Genomic DNA, 22,199 nt, shown 5'->3' on the forward strand with positions numbered 1-22,199 from the left:
AGGAGGAAGAGAGATGGAAGAAGGTGCCTTCTTCAAAGATTAAAGAGATTTGTGCAATGTGGACTAAAGTGCATTCATTTGTGGAGGAACATCACCCTGAGAAAGCTGTTGCAATCTGTGCTGGTGACTTTTACAATGACAATGTAATGTCTCATTTTAGGCAAATCTTAAAGAGATGCCAGAAACAGAGCACTCTGGATAAATATTTTGTGCAACAGGGGTCCAGTGACTCTCAAGCTGGTCCTAGTGGCATTAAAAAACAAAGGAGGGAAGTGACCCCAGATAAGGACTTGGTACCTAGAGTCCTTATGGAGGGGGACTACCCTTCCAAAGAATAACCTCTTTTCCCTCTCCCTTTCTCCCTGTCTTCCTTCCAGCAGCAGCAGCCTTCAATAAAGGTAAGTGTCATGTGTAATGTTCATTCTTTTGTGCATGTAACTCTGCCTTTAAGGTAAAAAAATTTTTTTTTGTTGATACTCCTGGGAGTCTGGAAGAGATTAATTCCATTAACATTGCAGTGGACCCCCACCTTACGATGCCATCGCGTTACGTTAAATCTGCCATACGATACATTTGAACGCAAAAATTTTGCCTCGCCTAACGCGATGCGTCCAGGACACGTCCCACGTGTGGCCTGAGCATGCCTCAGCTGCCCCGTGGGTGCCAGTGTTTACAAGCCAGCCAGTGCGGTCGCATCCACACGTACATTCGGTACATTTCATTTTATCACAGTGTTTTTAGTGATTGTACCTGCAAAATAAGTCACCGTGGGCCCCAAGAAAGCTTCTAGTGCCAACCCTGCAGTAAAAAGGGTGAAAATTACTATGGAAATGAAGAAAGAGATAATTGCTAAGTATGAAAGTGGAGTGCGTGTCTTGAAGCTGGCCAGGTTGTAAACCAAACCCCAATCAACTATCGCTACTATCGTGGCCAACAAAATGGCAATCAAGGAAGCTGTTCTTGCAAAAGGTGCAACTTTGTTTTCAAAACAGAGATCGCAAGTACTCGAAGATGTTGAGAGACTGTTATTGGTGTGGATAAACGATAAACAGATAGCAGGAGATACCATCACTCAAGTGACCATATGTGAAAAGGCTAGGAAGTTGCATGACGATTTAACCCTTTGGGGGTCACCAGGCCCTCTCAGAGACTTGTTCTCAGGGTCGCCAAAATTTCAAAAAACAAAAAATTATTTTTTCTTATGAAAAGATAGAGAATCTTTTCTCAATCATAATGACACCAAAAGTACGAAATTTGATGGGAAACTTACGGAATTATGCTCCCTCGAAGTTAGCGGTCTCTACGATGTTTACGCATTGGCGATTTGCCCACTTTGAGCCCTATTTTCGGCCAATTCCAATGTACTAGTCGACAAAAATCATAACTATTTTGCTAGAACTCCATTTTTTCTATCGAATGAGTACAAGAAACCACCCATTTACCGATTTCAACTATCCAATAAAGTGGTCAGAATTTAGCAATTTTGCCAATTTCACACAAATTTCAAAAGATGCCGATTTCCGAATAGGGTCCAGAATAAACAAGAAAGACATTCCTGGCACTAAAATAACAAGTTCTCTGTTCATTGGTCACATCCCCAGGCCCCTCTTATATTTCTTTGGCTTTCCACTGAATTTTTAATCTTACAAAAAATAGAAGATTTACTGTTATGCAGAGTACTGCATAGAAATGGTATAAATAATATCAGCGCACTTGTGAAAGAATATTAGACTCACCAGGTGACGTGTATTGGACGCTTGGCATGATTTGTTTACTTTTGAACTTTGGTAAAAATCGAAGATTTCTGCTATTTTGAGCTCAATTTCAAGGTACTTTTCACTGGAAAACCAGTCAAAATCATCTAAATTTCTGTAATATGTCTTCCATTCTATAAAATGAGACCAAGAAAACTAGAATACAACAATAGATACCATACAAAAATACAGTGCAAAGTCGCTGTTTTATTCCAAAAACACGGTCAAAGTTTTTTTTTTCTCATTACGCACTGTGTGCTTCAGGATTTTTTTTTATACTGCGCACATTGACCACATAGACCCATTCTTTCATATGTAGGCCTACCAGCTTTCTCTCGCTAGATTTGAGGGCGCTAGAATTTACGTGTACTAGTACGTCAAAAACCCTGGTGCGTAAGCCGTACTGGTATGTTGGAAACCCTGAAAGGGTTAAAAGTGAAACAAAAAGGGTGATTTGCTTTGCAGCAACTTTCACTTTATGGTGGTAGCCTGGAATCTAACCTCTCATATAAGCAGAGCCCTCCTGTACTTGTTGGTGGGTATATGCTTTTATATTTACTTCCACTACTTCTATGAGTGCAGTTTGGGAAAAGGTATGAAATTTGAGTGGTAAGTATACTCCAGACCCAGCACCCATTCTTACTGTTGCTGGCATCAGTGTTGCAGACCCTGCTAAGATTGCTACAGAAATTGGGCATCATTATGTTTATATGTCTCAAGGGTTCCATCTTTTCCCCTCATTTCTTTGCTCCAAAACTGCAAGAATCAATATCTTAGGATATCACTTCTTTCATTAAAGAACCTTATAATGTGCCCTTCATCCTCTACAAACTTGAGTAAGCACTTTTTACTGCTCTCTCTCTACAGTTGGACCTAATGGTATCCATATCTGTATACTTCAACACTTGCATTCTACAACACTCACTGTCCTCTAACGTCTCTGCTATCTTGTTCTCTTCACTGGAAAACTACTGCTGTTCCACCTTTTCATAAGCCTTTTAGAAAGCCATTGCTCTTACTTATTCAGTTTTGCAAGTTATTAGAATGCTTGGTAAACAAACATTTGATGTTATTTCAAAACTCATAATTTTCTTCCCTTGTCAGTTTGACTTTCATAGGAGCCAGTTCACTATCAACTCCTTACTCTGCTTGGATACCTATGTTTGTGATGCCTTCACTAATAAACACTTAGTAAATCCAGTCTTTTTGATCTTGAGAAAGCATATAATACAACCAGGTATTACATCTTGGACCAGGCATATTCCTTGGGCCTTTTGGGCAATCTGCCACTTTTCCTTAATAATTTCTTGTCAGAGAGAGATTTCTGTGTTTAGGTTAATAATGAATTTTCCCCAACTTCATCCAGGTTTGTGTGGACACTGACTGTCACTTTGTTGCAGCCTCTCTCCAGAATACTGTTTTTTTTTTTTTTTTTTTTTTTTTTTTTTTTTTTTTTTTTTTTTTTTTTTTTTTTTTTTTGCCATCTCTCATGGGTTTAAAATTTCTGTAACTAAAATGCATCAGATTACTTTTTCAAGATGCCCTCTTGCCCCTAATATAGCTTTATTCATGTATGATGCCTGTATCCCTGAGCGAGATTTAATTAAATTTCTTGGCCTTTTGTTTAATTACCAAATGTCCTGAAAGACTCATATAACCTTAAAAGCAGCTTACCATAACTGTATGAACCTTCTTAAAACCATTCCCCATCTTTTTTGGAGAGCTAATAGACGAACTCTTCATCCTCATTCTGCCCTAATCATATCTAAACTGGACTTCAGGAACTAGCTGTAATCTGCTACCTACCCCACCATTCTTTCTAGACTTGGTCCCAGTCATCATCAAGGGCTTTATCTGTCTCTAAGGACTTTTCCTTCTTCAGCTGAAAGCCTAAATGCAGAGGCGAACGTTCCATCTTTGCAAGATCGGCTCATTGCTCGTTTCCATTATTTTGTCTGCTCTCTTGACCATCACAGTTCTTCTATGCATAGAACGGTAATGTTAGTAGAGCTTCTGCATTTAATTGTCGCCCCTATTTATTATGCCCCTTGGGAAGTTCTGATAATTCGTATGTACTCTTCCCCACTTTCATGTGCAAAAGCTTAATTGCCTAATATAGCTTCATGCTCACTCTTTCTTAACCACTTATGTTCTCATTCCCATGCTATCACAGTATATATTGATGGCTCTGAATTTTCTGTTAGAAACGCAGCGGTTTTTTGGGCAATTGTCTGAGGTCATTTACTAGACTCGACCAGCATTTTCATAGCTGAATTGTATGCAATTTTATGGTCATAGTACGCATTGCGTCAGTGTCCACCTTGTCATTTGTAGTTGTTTCAGACTCCTGCAGTGCATTACAAGCTATTCAGAAATTTGTTTTTCCTCATCCCATTGTCCTAATTAGTACAGCCTCTCTTCACTTAATTAACAACAGAGTTCCATTCCTAAGACCGCGTCGTTAAACAAATTCATCGCTAAGTGAGGAGCATAGTATAATGGTAGTGAGTTTGTGTCACCCATCGTCGATATTGTTTTAATGTTACCTTTTCACCATTTATAACATTTCTGGTATATTTTTAAATGTTTATACTGTAGTGTACTGTATATCGAAATAAACAGAATAGAGGAAATCAGCTCTAATATACATTATTGAGGTATGAAAATGGTCAGAAAGCCCTTTGTAAGTCCGAGGCATCTGTAAACGAGTACGTCGCTAAGTGAGGAGAGGCTGTAGTATGTAACTTTCATTGTGCTGCGTTTCTAGTAAATGCAGAGACGTTTTATGCTGGATCCCTGGACACTTTTGAATTTCATATTTAATGAACAGGCAGACACTGCTGCTTGGTCAGCAGTTCAGGGGTCTTCCTTTCTTGGATTATTTTGCAGTAATCTCTCAAGAACTTCACAGCCATTGATAACAACAGCTGTTTGAGTTAGCCCACAATAAGTTGCTTTCTGCCAATCCACTTTTTGTTTTCTGGTCATCCTCTTACAACCTTTGTCATGTTAGGGAGACTACACTCGCCACCCTATGTATTGGCCACGCACGTCTTGCTCATGGGTATCTTGTGAAAAAACACCCAGCAGCACCAAGGGAGGACTGCCAGGTTGTGTTGTCAGTTCACTGTCTCGTAATAGATTGTCCTGCCAATCAACAAGCATGCAGAATTCACTTCTGATGTCTCAACTGCCCTAATGCACTTTATCTGAACTTGCTGAAAATCCTACCTTTGACACAGACTCTCTCAAACTTTTTAACAGAAACTAACCTAGTGCACAAGCTTTGATTATATATTACCTATAGCATTTTCCACTATCCCCATTAGCCCTTACTCTTGCACACTCCTGCCACATACTTGTTCCCTGACCTCTGCATATTCCTTCTTTAGCACATCTTACTCTGCAGTGTTGTATGACCCTTTCTGGTTTAGTGCTTAGTTTGATTAAATAATTTTTTTTTTTCAACGCACTGGCTGTCTCCCATCGAGACAGGATGATCCAAAAAGAAAGCCAAAAGCATTTCTTTTTACATGTAGTAATATATGCAGGAGAAGTGGTTACTAGCCCTTTTCTTCTGACATTTTATTTACCTTGTGAGTATTATTATTGTTGTTATTTTTTTTTCAACAAACTGGCCATATCCCACTTAGACAGGGTGACCTAAAAAGAAAAACCAAAGTTTCTCTTTTTAAATTTAATAACATAGACAGAAGAAGGGGTTATTAACCCTTTGCTCTCAGCATTTTAGTCACCTCTTATGACACGCATGGCTTATGGAGGAAGAATTCTGTTCCACTCCCCCATGGAGATAGGAAATGAACAAGAACTAGTGAGAAAATAGAAGAAAACCGAGAGAGGTGTGTGTGTATATATATGCTTGTACATGCATGTGTAGTGTGACCTAAGTGTAAGTAGAAATAGCAAGATGTACCTGAAATCTTGCATGTTTATGAGGCAGAAAAAAGACACCAGCAATCTTACCATCATGTAAAACAATTACAGGCTTCCGTTTTACACTCACTTGGTAGAACGGTAGTACCTCCCTGGGCAGTTGCTGTCTTCCAGCCTACTACCTAGGATTATGATTATTATTATTAGGTGACCCGAAAAGAAAGAAAACCCCAAAAAGAAAGAAAAACTTTCATCATCATTCAACACTTTCACCATCACGCATACATAATCACTGTCTTTGCAGAGGCGCTCAGATACGACAGCTTAGACGTCCCTCCAAAATGCCAATATGCCAAACCCCTCCTTTAAAGTGCAGGCATTGCACTTCCAATTTCTAGGACTCAAGTTCGGCTAACTGGTTTCCTTGAATCCCTTCACAAAATATTACCCTGCTCACACTTCAGCATCTTGTCAGGTCCCAAAAACCATTCATCTCCATTCACTCCTATCTAACACGCTCATGCACGCTTGCTGGAAGTCCAAGCCCCTCACCCACAAAACCTCCTTTACCCCCTCCTCTCCAACCTTTTCAGGGATGACCCCCCCCTTACCCTGGTGTGAATATAATGCAGAGAATTCGTAGTTTGGAAGTTAGGAGGAGGTGCGGGATTACCAAAACTGTTGTCCAGAGGGCTGAGGAAGGGTTGTTGAGGTGGTTCGGACATGTAGAAAGAATGGAGCGAAACAGAGTGACTTCAAGAGTGTATCAGTCTGTAGTGGAAGGAAGGCGGGGTAGGGGTCGGCCTAGGAAAGGTTGGAGGGAGGGGGTAAAGGAGGTTTTGTGTGCGAGGGGCTTGGACTTCCAGCAGGCATGCGTGAGCGTGTTTGATAGGAGTGAATGGAGACAAATGGTTTTTAATACTTGATGTGCTGTTGGAGTGTGAGCAAAGTAACATTTATGAAGGGGTTCAGGGAGAGATGGGAAGTACAGTGCCTGCACTCTGAAGGAGGGGTGTTAATGTTGCAGTTTAAAAACTGTAGTGTAAAGCACCCTTCTGGCAAGACAGTGATGGAGTGAATGATGGTGAAAGTTTTTCTTTTTCGGGCCACCCTGCCTTGGTGGGAATCGGCCAGTGTGATGATAATAATAATAATAAAATAAAAATTATTATTATTATTATTATAATTATTATTTATTAACACATCAGTTGTTTCCCACCAAGGCAGGGTGACCCAAAAAAAGCAGAAACACTTGCTCATCATTCATTCCATCACTGTCTTGCCAGAGGCATGCCTACACTACAGTCAAAAAGCTTCAGCATATCAACACCCCTCGTTCAGAGTGCAGGCACTATACTTTCCACCTCCGGGATTCAAGTCCAGCTAAGCAGTTCCCTGAATCCCGTTACTTTGCTCATACTCCAACAGCATGTCAAGTCATAAAAACCCTTCATCTAACATGCTCATGCTTGCTGGAAGTCCAAATCCCTCACACACAAAACCTCATTTAGTCCCTCCCTCCACCTTTCATATGCTGACCCCAACCCACCTTCCACTACAGATTTATACGCTCTCCAAATCATTCTGTTTTGTCCCATCCTCTCAAAATGTCCGAACCACCTCGACAACCCCTCCTCAGTCCTCTGGATAATACTTTTAGCAACCCTGCATCTCCTAATTTAAAAACTACTGATTCTCAGCATCATATTCACACCGCACATTGCCCTCAGACACGATATTGCCACTGCCTCCAGCCTTCTCCTTGTTGCAGCATTCACCACCCATGCTTCACACCCATAAAAGAGTATTGGTATAACTATACTCTCATACATTCTTCTCTTTGCTTCCATGGATAACATTCTTTGTCTCATACTCCTCAGTGTACCGCTTACCTTGTTCCCCTCATCAATTCCATGATTCACTTCATCTTTCATAGACCATCCCTCCTTCCAGTCTGATATCGAATCTTTCATTACCTAAATTTGTGTTATCCTCATCACCTTACTCTTCCCTTTATCTTTTAGTCCCACACCTCTTGCTAACACCCAAGCATTCACTTCTCTTACAACCTCATCTATAATACATCTGCTTAATTCACTACTACTACATCTGTCCATCAATCATTCTCGCTATTAAACTAAATGAGGAAGAACAAGTACAGCGGACCTTTCTTTTTTGTAAGCGTCGAAAGTCGTGATTTTCGAAAATTGTAACGTTTTTCATCAAAATATTGACTCGCGAATTGTCATTCGTCCCAGACACATACGCACGGCCCCGAGTGGCCCCACACTCCATTCACAGCCAGTGTGCCATTGTTTATTAGCGAGTGAGGACAATCCCATGCGTTAATACGATACATTTCGTAATATTCCATTTGTTTTAGTGCTTGCAATTGCTAAATAAGCCACCATGGCCCCAAAGAAAGCTCCTAGTGCCAAGCCTTTGGTAAAGAAGGTGAGAAACACAATAGAATTCAAGAAAGAACTCGTAGCAAAGTACCAAAGTGGAGGAGGAAGAGAGAGGGGAGAATGTACCTTATTCAGTGATTCTATGATATGTACGATACTAAAGCAGCACAAGTCGATAAAGGCTATAGCTCCAGCCAGCGAAAAAGCGTAGCATTAACAGTGTAGCAAGTAAATTAATCAATTAATCGATAGAAAAAGGACAGCATGTACCTAACTCCTCCAGTGTTGTTGGAGTTATATAGGGCTACTGACAACACCGTCGCCTCCACCACCATGTACGGCTTATGCTCTGTGGCCATTATACACCCAACAGCAAAGCACACCACCACTCATGACATACATAATGACATTTTTTATTCATTCTTAAGTACGGTGGAACCTCTACCTGCGAGCGTGTCCACGTGCGAGTTTTTCCAAATACAAGCAGTCGATGGATCGATTTTTTGCTTCCATACGCGAGCAAAATTTCCATAAGCGAGCAGACCTCAAAGCAGGTTCCTTGACACTGGTGAGGGGCTCTTGCTCTTGATCTCGGGAATTGTATCTCATTTGTTTGTTGGACTATCTTATTGAAACTTGGGCAATATATGACGGAAAAATGCTTCTTTACTTACACCAAAAATGAAAGAAATCTAAGCATAAATAATGGAGATCACTTCTCAGCAATTAGCCACCCCTTAGCGGTAATTTTGAAAGGTTTTTATGGTTGTATTTCAACCAAAAGTGCCTTGAAATTGAGCTCAACCTAGGAGAAATGGTCCATTGCTTGGCTGTTTCAGAGTAAACAAATGACGTCACTGTCCATTCCAGTATGCAGGCGTGAATTGGTTGACATTAGTTTTACAATTACAGTGGTCCCTCAATTATCATCCTTAATCCGTTCCTGGAAGTGGGGCTATTATCGAAATAGATGATTTTCAAATCAATTTTCCCCATAAGAAATAATGTAAATACAATTAATCCGTTCCTGACACCCAGAAGTATTAAAACAAAATTTTTTTACATGAAATATAGATGTAGTACATAAACAATACAATGGGACATGATGAATGAAACATTAACCCTTTGAGGGTTTTCGTCGTACTAGTACGTTTTACGCGTAGGGGTTTTTGACGTACTAGTACGCATAAATTCTAGCGGCCTCAAATCTAGTGGGAGAAAGCTGGTAGGCCTTCATATGAAAGAATGGGTCTATGTGGTCAGTGTGCACAGTCTAAAAAAAATCCTGCAGCACACAGTGCATAATGAGAAAAAAAAAACTTTGACCATTTTTTTGGAATAAATCATCGACTTTGCAGTGTATTTTTGTATGGTATTTATTGTTGTATTCTAGTTTTCTTGGTCTCATTTTATAGAATGGAAGACATATTACAGAAATTGAGATGATTTTGGCTGGTTTTACAAAGAAAGGTGCCTTGAAATTGAGCTCAAAGTAGCAGAAATGTTCGATTTTTACCAAACTTCAAAAGTAAACAAATCGTGCCAAGCGTGCAATACACGTCAACTGGTGAGTCTAATATTCTTTCACAAGTGCACCAATAATATTTATATCATTTTTTACACTAATGCAGTAGTCTGCATAACAGTAAATCTTATATTTTTTGTGAGAATAAAAATTCAAAATGGAAAGCAAAAGAATATAAGAGGGGCCTTGAGACGTGACTAATGACTAGAGGAAATGTCATTTTAGTGCCAGGAATGTCTTTCTTGTTTATTCTGGACCCTATTCGGAAATTGGCATCTTTTGAAATTTGTGTGAAATTGGCAAAATTGCTAAATTCTGACCACTGTACTGGATAGTTGAATTTCATAAATGGGTGGTTTCTTGCACTTATTCGATAGAAAAAATGGAGTTCTAGCGAAATATTCATGTTTTTTGTCGACTAGTACAGTGAAATTGGCCGAAAATGGGGCTCAAAGTGGGCAAAATCGCCGAGACCGCTAACTTTGCGAGAGCATAATTTCGTAAGTTTTCTATCAAATTTCAAACTTTTGGTGTCTTTATGATCGGGAAAAGATTCTCTATCTTTTCGTAAGAGAAAATAATTTTTTTTTTTTTTAAATTTGGCCGACCCTGAGAACGAGTTTCGGAGAGGGCCTGTCGACCCTCAAAGGGTTAACAGCATAACACTTACCTTTATTGGCAATTCTTCTTAGTGTATGGAAGACTGGAGGAGGAGAGAGATTGAATTACTGTTTGGAAGAGTAATCCCCTTCCATCAACACCTCAGGTACCAAGTGCTTTTCTGGGGTTACTTCTCTTTGTTTCTTAATGCCACTAGGACCAGCTTGAGAGTCACTGGAGTCCTGTCTCGCAAAAAAACTGTCCAGAGAGCTCTGTTTCTGGCGTCTCTTTAAAACTTCCCTAAAATGTGCCAAGACTCTGTCACTGTACAAGTTGCCGATATGGCTTGCAACATCCTTCTCTGGGTGATGTTTCTCCATAAATCTTTCCATCCTACCCCACATTTCAAAAAGCTCCTTAATTTCTGAAGAAGGCACCTTCTTCCATCTCTCTTCCTCCTCCTCTGCAGCAAGATTCTGAGCTGCGATCTGTTGCTCTTCCTGCTGAAGCTCTTGCAGCTCCTCAGTGGTTAGCTCTTCGTTGTGGTCCTCCACCAACTCTTCTACATCCACCAAACTCACATCCAACCGCATGGAACTCCCCAGTGCCACAATAGAGTTCACAAGTGACATAGGTTCATCAGGGGCCGCCTCAAACCCTTCAAAATTCCTTGTGTGGACACAATCTGGCCACAATTTTCTCCAAGCAGAGTTGAAAGTCCTCGTAGTCACTCCCTCCCAAGCCTTATCTATAAGACTTATGCAATGGAGAATACTGAAGTGTTCTTTCCAAAAATCTCTTTTAGGGTCAAGTGATTGTCTGAGGTCACATTAAAAGCACCTTTCAAACATTGCTTTGGTGCAGAGTTTTTTTAAAGTTTGAAATGACCTGCTGGTCCATGGGCTGGAGGAGAGGAGTGGTATTCGGGGGCAAGAACTTTACTGTGATTAACCCAAACTCCTTCAGAATTAGGTCATCCAAGTTTGGAGGATGAGCAGATGCATTGTCCATTACTAGGAGGCACTTGAGATCCAGTTTCTTTTCCAGGAGGTAATTCTTCACACTAGGACCAAACACTTCATTGAACCACTCGACGAAAATTTCCCTCGTGACCCATGCCTTATTATTAGATTTCCAAAACACACACAATTTACTCTTCATAACATTGTTTTTCTTGAACACTCTGGGATTTTCAGAACGGTACACTAGTAACGGCTTCACTTTGAAATTCCCACTAGCATTAGCACAGAACATGAGCATCAGCCTGTCTTTCATAGGCTTGTGTCCTGGCAGTGCCTTTTCCTCCTGGGTAATGTAGGTCCTCTTTGGCATTTTCTTCCAAAAGAGGACTGTTTCGTCACAATTGAACAATTGTTCAGGTTTCAATCCTTCAGCCTCTATGTACTCCTTGAATTCCTGCACATATTTTTCAGCCGCTTTTTGGTCCGAACTGGCAGCCTCACCATGCTTTATCACACTGTGTATGCCAGTACGCTTCTTAAATCTCTCAAACCAGCCTTTGCTGGCCTTAAATTCACTCACATCACCAGTTGCAGGCAATTTGTTTACCAAATCGTCATGCAACTGCCTAGCCTTTTCACAAATAAGCGACGTCATAAGACTATCTCCTGCTAATTGTTTCTCATTTATCCACACCAATAATAACTTCTCAACATCTTCGAGTACTGGTGATCTCATTTTTGTCAGCATATTTACCCCCTTTGCAACAACAGCATCCTTGATTTCCTTTTTCGTGGCTCTGATGGAAGATATGGTTGTACGGGATTTGTTATACATCCTGGCCAGTTCGCCCACACGTACGCCACTATTGTTCAATGATGTTTTTCTTAAATTCAATCGTATTTCTCACCTTCTTTACCAAAGGCTTGGCACTAGGAGCTTTCTTTGGAGCTGTGGTAGCTTATTTAGCACTTAAATAACTTGCAAGCACTAAAATAAATGGAATATGAAATATTTCGCTGGAGCACGTGAGGGGACCGTCGCTCACTGGTAAACAATGGCACACTGGCTGGGAAGGAAAAGCTGAGGCGGCTCAGAGCGTGAGTACGTGTCCGGGACGAAGGACTATTAGCGAGTTACCGGACCATTTGCGAGCCAATATTTTGACGAAAAAACAGGACTATTTCCGAAATGGATGACTTTCAGGCCGGACGATTATTGAGGGACCACTGTATTGCAATAAGGAATAACAGTAAATCGTATATTTTTTGTGTGAATAGTAGGTTGGTAGACAGCAACCACCCAGGGAGGTACTACCGTCCTACCAAGTGAGTGTAAAACGAAGCCTGTGATTGTTTTACATGATGGTAGGATTGCTGATGTCTTTTGTCTGTCTCATAAATATGCAAGATTACAGGCATGTCTTGCTACTTCTACTTACACTTAGGTCACACTACACATACATGTACACATTTATTTATACACACTCATCTGAGTTTTCTTTGATTTTATCTTAATAGTTCTTGGTCTTATTAATTTTCCTTTTATATCCATGGGGAAGTGGAATAAGAATCTTTCCTCCGTAAGCCATGCGTGTTGTAAAAGTCAACTAAAATGCCGGGAACAATGGGCTAGTAACCCCTTTTCCTGTAAAGATTACTAAAAAGAATAAGAAGAAGAAAATTGTCAAAGTGGGAAGTCTGAATGTGCGTGGATGTTGTGCAGATGATAAGAAAGAGATGATTGTGGATGTTATGAATGAGAAAAAGCTGGATGTCCTGGCTTTAAGTGAAACAAAGCTGAAGGGGGTGGGAGAGTTTCAGTGGAGAGGAATAAATGGGATTAGGTCAGGGGTTTCAAATAGAGTTAGAGCTAAAGAAGGAGTAGCAATAATGTTGAAGGATAAGCTATGGCAGGAAAAGAGGGACTATAAATGTATTAATTCAAGGATTATGTGGAGCAAAATAAAGATTGGATGTGAAAAGTGGGTTATAATAAGCGTGTATGCACCTGGAGAAGAGAGAAGTGTAGAGGAGAGAGAGAGATTTTGGGAAATGTTGAGTGAATGCGTGGGGAGTTTTGAATCAAGTGTGAGAGTAATGGTGGTTGGGGATTTTAATGCTAAAGTGGGTAAAAATGTTATGGAGGGAGTAGTAGGTAAATTTGGGGTGCCAGGGGTAAATGTAAATGGGGAGCCTTTAATTGAGCTATGTGTAGAAAGAAATTTGGTAATAAGTAATACATATTTTATGAAAAAGAGGATAAATAAATATACAAGGTATGATGTAGCACGTAATGAAAGTAGTTTATTAGATTATGTATTGGTGGATAAAAGGTTGATGGGTAGGCTCCAGGATGTACATGTTTATAGAGGGGCAACTGATATATCGGATCATTATTTAGTTGTAGCTACAGTTAGAGTAAGAGGTAGATGGGAAAAGAGGAAGGTGGCAACAACAAGTAAGAGGGAGGTGAAAGTGTATAAACTAAGGGAGGAGGAAGTTCGGGTGAGATATAAGCGACTATTGGCAGAAAGGTGGGCTAGTGCAAAGATGAGTAGTGGGGGGGTTGAAGAGGGTTGGAATAGTTTTAAAAATGCAGTATTAGAATGTGGGGCAGAAGTTTGTGGTTATAGGAGGGTGGGGGCAGGAGGAAAGAGGAGTGATTGGTGGAATGATGAAGTAAAGGGTGTGATAAAAGAGAAAAAGGTAGCTTATGAGAGGTTTTTACAAAGCAGAAGTGTTATAAGAAGAGCAGAGTATATGGAGAGTAAAAGAAAGGTAAAAAGAGTGGTGAGAGAGTGCAAAAGGAGAGCAGATGATAGAGTGGGAGAGGCACTGTCAAGAAATTTTAATGAAAATAAGAAAAAATTTTGGAGCGAGTTAAACAAGTTAAGAAAGCCTAGGGAAAATATGGATTTGTCAGTTAAAAACAGAGTAGGGGAGTTAGTAGATGGGGAGATGGAGGTATTGGGTAGATGGCGAGAATATTTTGAGGAACTTTTAAATGTTAAGGAAGAAACAGAGGCAGTAATTTCATGCACTGGTCAGGGAGGTATACCATCTTTTAGGAGTGAAGAAGAGCAGAATGTAAGTGTGGGGGAGGTACGTGAGGCATTACGTAAAATGAAAGGGGGTAAAGCAGCTGGAACTGATGGGATCATGACAGAAATGTTAAAAGCAGGGGGGGATATAATGTTGGAGTGGTTGGTACTTTTGTTTAATAAATGTATGAAAGAGGGGAAGGTACCTAGGGATTGGCAGAGAGCATGTATAGTCCCTTTATATAAAGGGAAAGGGGACAAAAGAGACTGTAAAAATTACAGAGGAATAAGCTTACTGAGTATACCAGGAAAAGTGTACGGTAGGGTTATAATTGAAAGAATTAGAGGTAAGACAGAATGTAGGATTGCGGATGAGCAAGGAGGTTTTAGAGTGGGTAGGGGATGTGTAGATCAGGTGTTTACATTGAAGCATATATGTGAACAGTATTTAGATAAAGATAGGGAGGTTTTTATTGCATTTATGGATTTAGAAAAGGCATATGATAGAGTGGATAGAGGAGCAATGTGGCAGATGTTGCAAGTATATGGAATAGGTGGTAAGTTATTAAATGCTGTAAAGAGTTTTTATGAGGATAGTGAGGCTCAGGTTAGGGTGTGTAGAAGAGAGGGAGACTACTTCCCGGTAAAAGTAGGTCTTAGACAGGGATGTGTAATGTCACCATGGTTGTTTAATATATTTATAGATGGGGTTGTAAAGGAAGTAAATGCTAGGGTGTTTGGGAGAGGGGTGGGATTAAATTATGGGGAATCAAATTCAAAATGGGAATTGACACAGTTACTTTTTGCTGATGATACTGTGCTTATGGGAGATTCTAAAGAAAAATTGCAAAGGTTAGTGGATGAGTTTGGGAATGTGTGTAAAGGTAGAAAGTTGAAAGTGAACATAGAAAAGAGTAAGGTGATGAGGGTGTCAAATGATTTAGATAAAGAAAAATTGGATATCAAATTGGGGAGGAGGAGTATGGAAGAAGTGAATGTTTTCAGATACTTGGGAGTTGACGTGTCGGCGGATGGATTTATGAAGGATGAGGTTAATCATAGAATTGATGAGGGAAAAAAGGTGAGTGGTGCGTTGAGGTATATGTGGAGTCAAAAAACGTTATCTATGGAGGCAAAGAAGGGAATGTATGAAAGTATAGTAGTACCAACACTCTTATATGGGTGTGAAACTTGGGTGGTAAATGCAGCAGCAAGGAGACGGTTGGAGGCAGCGGAGATGTCCTGTCTAAGGGCAATGTGTGGTGTAAATATTATGCAAAAAATTCGGAGTGTGGAAATTAGGAGAAGGTGTGGAGTTAATAAAAGTATTAGTCAGAGGGCAGAAGAGGGGTTGTTGAGGTGGTTTGGTCATTTAGAGAGAATGGATCACAGTAGAATGACATGGAAAGCATATAAATCTATAGGGGAAGGAAGGCGGGGTAGGGGTCGTCCTCGAAAGGGTTGGAGAGAGGGGGTAAAGGAGGTTTTGTGGGTAAGGGGCTTGGATTTCCAGCAAGCGTGCGTGAGCGTGTTAGATAGGAGTGAATGGAGACGAATGGTACTTGGGACCTGACGATCTGTTGGAGTGTGAGCAGGGTAATATTTAGTGAAGGGATTCAGGGAAACCGGTTATTTTCATATAGTCGGACTTGAGTCCTGGAAATGGGAAGTACAATGCCTGCACTTTAAAGGAGGGGTTTGGGATAATGGCAGTTTGGAGGGATATGTTGTGTATCTTTATATGTGTATGCTTCTAGACTGTTGTATTCTGAGCACCTCTGCAAAAACAGTGATAATGTGCGAGTGTGGTGAAAGTGTTGAATGATGATGAAAGTATTTTCTTTTTGGGGATTTTCTTTCTTTTTTGGGTCACCCTGCCTCGGTGGGAGACGGCCGACTTGTTGAAAAAAAAAAAAAAAAAAAAAAAAAATTCAGGGAAACCGGTTATTTTCATATAGTCGGACTTGAGTCCTGGAGGTGGGAAGTACAATGCCTGCACTTTAGAGGGGGGGTTTGGGATATTGGCAGTTTGGAGGGATATGTTGTGTATCTTTATATGTGTATGCTTCTAGACTGTTGTATTCTGAGCACCTCTGCAAAAACAGTGATAATGTGCGAGTGTGGTGAAAGTGTTGAATGATGATGAAAGTATTTTCTTTTTGGGGATTTTCTTTCTTTTTTGGGTCACCCTGCCTCGGTGGGAGACGGCCGACTTGTTGAAAAAAAAAAAAAAAAAAAAAAAATAATAATAATAATATATGTATAATAATAACACGTATATAATAATAATGTACTACATATAATAATTATAATAATAGATGGCTTCAAAAGGCCGTCACTAGATGGCTGTGTTTACCACAACAAAGAGGGAGTGGTTGTAGCCGCCTCCACCTGTTACATAATGATATATTTTATTCATTCTAGAGTATATATCATGTTTCTATGTTATTCATATTGTTTGTTATGTCATATTAGATGAACTGTGATAGATAAATAAGCCATATAGATGATATTAGCGAAATTATTCATGAAATATTCTGCCCAGTCTCCAGACAAATTCTCGTCCACCGCCGACACAGCCCATACCACCACATGAATGACATACTTTATTCATTTTAGAGTATGTATCAGGTTTCTATGTTATTTATATTGCTTATTATGTCTTATTAGATGAAGTGAGATAGATAAATAAGCCGTAGAGTTGATATTAACGAAATTATTGAAGTACAGAATTCCACTGGAACGGATAAATTGCATTTCAGTTAATTTAAATGAGGGAAATTGACTCTGCAAACGAGCAAATCCAGTTGCAAGTAAGGTCATGGAACGGATTAAACTCGCAAGTAGAGGTTCCACTGTATGTCATGTTCTATGTGATTAATACAGTGGACCCCCGGTTAACGATATTTTTTCACTCCAGAAGTATGTTCAGGTGCCAGTACTGACCGAATTTGTTCCCATAAGAAATATTGTGAAGTAGATTAGTCAATTTCAGACCCCCAAACATACACATACAAACGCACTTACTTAAATACACTTACATAATTGGTCGCATTCGGAGGTAATCGTTATGCGGGGGTCCACTGTATTGTTATTATGTCATATTAGATGAATTCTGATAAATAAATAAGCCAAAGAGTTGATATTAGTGTCATATTGAATGACTATCTTGTCCTGCCTCCAAGCACACTCCCCTGCCACTGCCACAATTCCTAACACACGTAATGACGTATTTTATTCATACAGCAACAAGAGTCTTCAATAAAGGCAAGTGTGACATTATTATTGTTTTATTCTTCATATCTCATTGTTTTCTGTGTATGTAAATCTATATTTCATGTAAATAAAATATTTTTTTGTTTATACTTTTGATCTGAAACGGATTAATTAGATTTACATTATTTCTTATGGGGAAAATGGTTTTGCATATTGTCAATTTCACCATTAGTCACTCTCTTGAACGGATTAATTACAAAAAACGAGGGTCCACTGTACACCAAAGCTAGGTTTTCTTATTTTCATTCTTTACATATATTGTTACCTTAACAGGTGTGATGTATGTGGGCATGTGGTCAAGAACTTATCATCCATCCGCCAGCACCTTCGTCGTCATCATCCAAATTCTGAAGAATTTACATTCACAAAACTTGCTTTAGGTTCTCCGATGCGGCCTCCAATTAAACAGCCATTTAAGTGCAATTATTGTGGTGATGTTGGTGAGACAATTCAGGAAATGCATACTCACCATGCCTTCTTGCACTCACATTTGGAGTGTAGTATCACAAACCTTATGGATGAAGCTTTATCATCTGTGCACAGTCCATCCACCAGTCAGAGTTCTGGGGAAATAAAGCCTCCAGTATTTGTACCCGTGCCTACACCTGCGATTAGCAAAAGTTCCCCGGCACAAAGTGGAGAGTTGAGTATCCCAAAGACTTCTGTAGGAATTCCAGTTGTCCCTGAGATTAGGCATAAGAACACAGCTAGGAAATCAGTGCCATCATCAGTGAAACGTACAGTAGCTGTAAAGTCAACAACAAAATTGCAACCAACTGCAGCCAATATATGTGATCAGAGTTTCAGTTTTTACCGTGTACCACAGCCTCCTTTACAGCTAGAAAATATATATGCTTTTGTAAACCTTGGTGCAGGAGTTCCTATGAGGCTTACAGTGCAGCAGCTAGGAAGACTCTTTAGTTTATTTCCTCAAGTTATGCTATCTAAAGTTGAATCTATCAAGAAGACTACTTGAAGTGTAAGTTGGTCATATCTTCACATACATAAGTAAAGAAAATGCACTTTTGTGCAGAAAAAGACAATTCATGTAATAAAATTGTACCAATTCGATATTATTTATAGTATTAAATCTTAAAACTGGGTGACCATTAAAGTGTATTCTTTCAAATATGTAACATGCATGGTGAATAAGAACTTTTACTGTTCTTATCATTAATTTTGTTTTTCAAGGTTGACTTATGGTGCTGTAAATTGAAGCCCCTAATCTCAAATTCCATAGTTTTTTATACATTAGTATAAGAATTGTAATTGCCAAATTGTTTTTATGAAGTTTTTTGTCTATTAAATGGTATCCTAATCACTTAAATGGATTGCTAGTTCTTATCTCTCATATAAATTAGAAGCAACATGTCTTCCTTAAATAAATTAAATGAAATAAAAATTACTTTAGCATAAAAACCATTTCTGTGATAATCGCATGTTCTTCCTCATCACGCCCTCCTTTCATCTCACCACGTTCTTGTCTCAAGCTTTTTCTACCCCTTCTCTATTTGCCACTTTCCCTTCCCTATAGCTCACTTTTCCCCACTTATTGCTCCTTCCATTCCCTCTCCTACTCCTCTCTCTTTTTTCTTCTGTGTATTTTCAACTTGATTTCTATATAATATTTTTTTCTTCCTAATAGCCTCTTTAAACCTCATCTCTGTAGGGAAGACATATGAAATATTATCAGAAACAATAAGAGATTTTCAGTAGGATACTGAATTAGTTCCTGCAACAAATGCTAGACTAGCTCACTCACATGTGCTCTGCAGGCCTGTGAGCAGCTGATAGCTTCAGCTTGAATGATTAAGCAGTCAACAAGGAAGTCTGACTTCAGACCAGACTATGAGTGTAAAAGAACCATTGAAATTGGTCAAAGTTACACATTTCCCTTTACTTATCCAACCCCTTACATATATATTACCTCTGCTTTACTCCCTTCTTTTCCCACTTTCCACTTCTACATTTCTTACACCACCTGGTCTGCTTGGGACCAGGTTGCAGGGGTAGTGACCCCTGGAAGTGACTACACTTAACCTTATCTTTTCCCCAGTCACTTTTTCAAACACCATCTGCCATTTCCAAATACCCCTCTAGTCTCCCTTATCACATCATATTCCTAACCTCCCTACCACAACTTTCCCTCTAAATTATCCCTTGCATATCCTAACTTGAACCTTCCCAAACTCCTACCTTTATCTAACTCCTTGCCTTACCCTAATTCTCCTTAACTCCTCTCATTACCCAAACTTTTCTCCTTGTAGTATCCCTTTTTACCCTAACCTCTCTTCAACCCCCTTCCCTCTCCTGTCACAGAAAAAAAAGTCACCCTTTTTTTTTTCCCGAAAACCTCACTTAAACTGACCCAAAGTGAACTTTGTCTCTGCAAATCAGGCAGTACCTAGGTCTTGTATAAATTATTACTGATAGCCGAGTACCTGTAGAATAGTGACTTGTGAGGTTGGCTCCTTGCATTTGCAACATTTGAATGTATGACAAGTTTTGTCATACACTAAAAATATCACAATCAATAAAAAATGTAATTTGGAGACTGATGATATGGTTATGAATTACATTAGAGTGGAAAAAAGTAATTATCTATGAAGCAAAGAAGGATGACTTGGAGGGTGTATAAATCAGTATTGGAGGGAAGGTGGGGTAAAAGTCATCCTAGGAAAGGATGGAGGGAGGGAGGTAAAGGAGGTTTTGTGTGGAAATGGCTTGGACATCTAGCAGGCATGTGTGAGCATATTAATAGGAATGAGTGGAGGCAAATAGTTTTTCGGACTTGACGAGCTGTTGGAGTGTGAGCAAGGTAACATTTTGTGGAGGGATTCAAGGAAACCAGTTAGCCAGACTTGAGTTCTGGAGGTGGGAAGTACAGTGCTTACACTCGGAAGGAGGGGTGAGGATATTTGCTGCTTGGAGGAACATCGGAACTGTTGTATCTGCACACCTCTGGCAAGACAGTGATAGTGTGAATGATGATGAAAGTGTTTCTCTTTTGGGTCACCCTTCCTCAGTGGAAGATGGCCAGTGTGTTACCAAAAAAAAAAAATGGTACTAAAAAATTGATACTAACACTGATCTGGATAAGTTTGGATGGTTGCTGAGATAGGTAGTAAAATTATAAACTTTAGGTGGAAATTATAAATTTGCAGTAGTTATAACTTCCACAGTTCAAGAAACTGTATAATAATTAACCTGAAGTGATAGTAAATGGGGTTAATGCTGACACACAACAGCACTCAAAACTTTTTTCATAATGCTAAACACATTTCCATCTCCATCTTTTCCTTCTCCCTTTACACTCTATTGCTTTCTCCCTTTTTTTTTTAAACTTCCTGCATTTTTCTCCCTCCTCCCTTTCTTTCTAAGGCTTTAATGATGTGACACACCAAACAAAGGAAAAAATGCTTGTGCCTAAGATTTACAACATCAGTGAATGCTCAGTCCATCACAGAGGTTTCAAGTAAATCTGGAGGAATGTATTCTCAGTGATATTGACTGCTTTGATTATTGGAAATACTCATATTTTCTCTAGAAAATTGCTTTTTTGTGGAATTTATTATGTCTTATTAGGCAATTGAGTACAATTATTAGTTGGTGGGGTTGGGACTGTTGCTCAAGGCCATCGTACTGTAATGCAATCATTGGTGCAACAACAGAGCTCAGAAGTTAAAAGAAAAGCCATTAAGTTATAAGGAAGCTGTGTATGACATGTGAATATACTTTGCTGTTTTACTGAAGTGTTGTTTTGAACATCATTCCTGAAGGAAGTTTTCATCAATCATTCATTCCTTTTATACATATTAAAATGGTAGTACAAATATAGAAAAGTGTAATAGAGAAGTTCCTAGTTTGATCTGGTTATTTTTGTAGAAATTTAACAAGCTTTTAAATTTACACTTCTGTACTACCACACAACTTTGATGGCTCTTTAACAGAAATTAATGTAATTTTGCAACTGTTTCTTAGTCATGTAATTAGATACCTCATTCCAATGTAATTAAAGCTTAAAGTAAATTATCTTTTTGTTAAACAATGTTGTAAATACCAGTAATGTATTGTCATGATATTTAAGGTAATTTAAAATATTCTTTATTAAAGTGAATAATAAGGATTTAAAAGTTCACAAGTTGAATGCTCTCTGAATGGTGCCTATTAGTCTTGAGACTGCTGTAATTAATCTATATTTTACATTTTGAACCAGTTTTGTGAAGCTGCTAGCTTAGGATCGTGATGGCATTAGAAGAGAAATATTGTTACAAGCATTTAAGTTGTGATTGAATGCTGTGTAGTTGGCATCGTACACAAAATTTACAAATGAATTAGTCATGTACTATTTGGATTTGCTTTATTTCTTCACACAAAAACCATTCCTCTTTGTACCTTTATTCACATTCATGACATAAGCATAGCATCATTTGTATGTTCCATATTATAAGGTCAGTAATAGGATTTTTTCTGTACATAAAATAAAGATATTTTAGGTGAACCTAAAAAGTTTTGTCATTTCAGTCCTTACTAATAGACCTATCACATTATACTACAGGTCAGCCATCACTAATCCGGCAATCAGTAATCCGGTTCCATCAGTAATCTGGCACTAATTTCGGCTAGCATAATTTCAAATTTCCGGAGTCACCACAGCAACCTTCCACTACTGTTTGGTAGCACTACTCGCTGCATAAGTCATTCCAATTTCTTTTTCTCCATTTATTGTTATAACCTGC

The 22,199-nt window shown here is 39.1% G+C and overlaps 1 protein-coding gene across 4 annotated transcripts in view; it reads left to right on the forward strand.

Moving 5' to 3' along the window:
- LOC128689188 (uncharacterized) overlaps positions 1 to 21,969 on the forward strand; it is a 433,687-nt gene extending 411,718 nt beyond the window's left edge. For all 4 annotated transcript variants that reach the window (XM_070087146.1, XM_070087144.1, XM_070087148.1 and 1 more), the window contains one exon: positions 17,734 to 21,969. In XM_070087146.1, the coding sequence (XP_069943247.1) occupies positions 17,734 to 18,436 (703 nt within the window). In that variant the 3' untranslated portion in view covers positions 18,437 to 21,969. The remainder of the gene's footprint in view (positions 1 to 17,733) is intronic.
- The last annotated feature ends 230 nt before the right edge of the window (positions 21,970 to 22,199 follow it).

Source organism: Cherax quadricarinatus, chromosome 21, assembly GCF_038502225.1.
Source record: "Cherax quadricarinatus isolate ZL_2023a chromosome 21, ASM3850222v1, whole genome shotgun sequence".
Taxonomy (NCBI): domain Eukaryota; kingdom Metazoa; phylum Arthropoda; class Malacostraca; order Decapoda; family Parastacidae; genus Cherax; species Cherax quadricarinatus.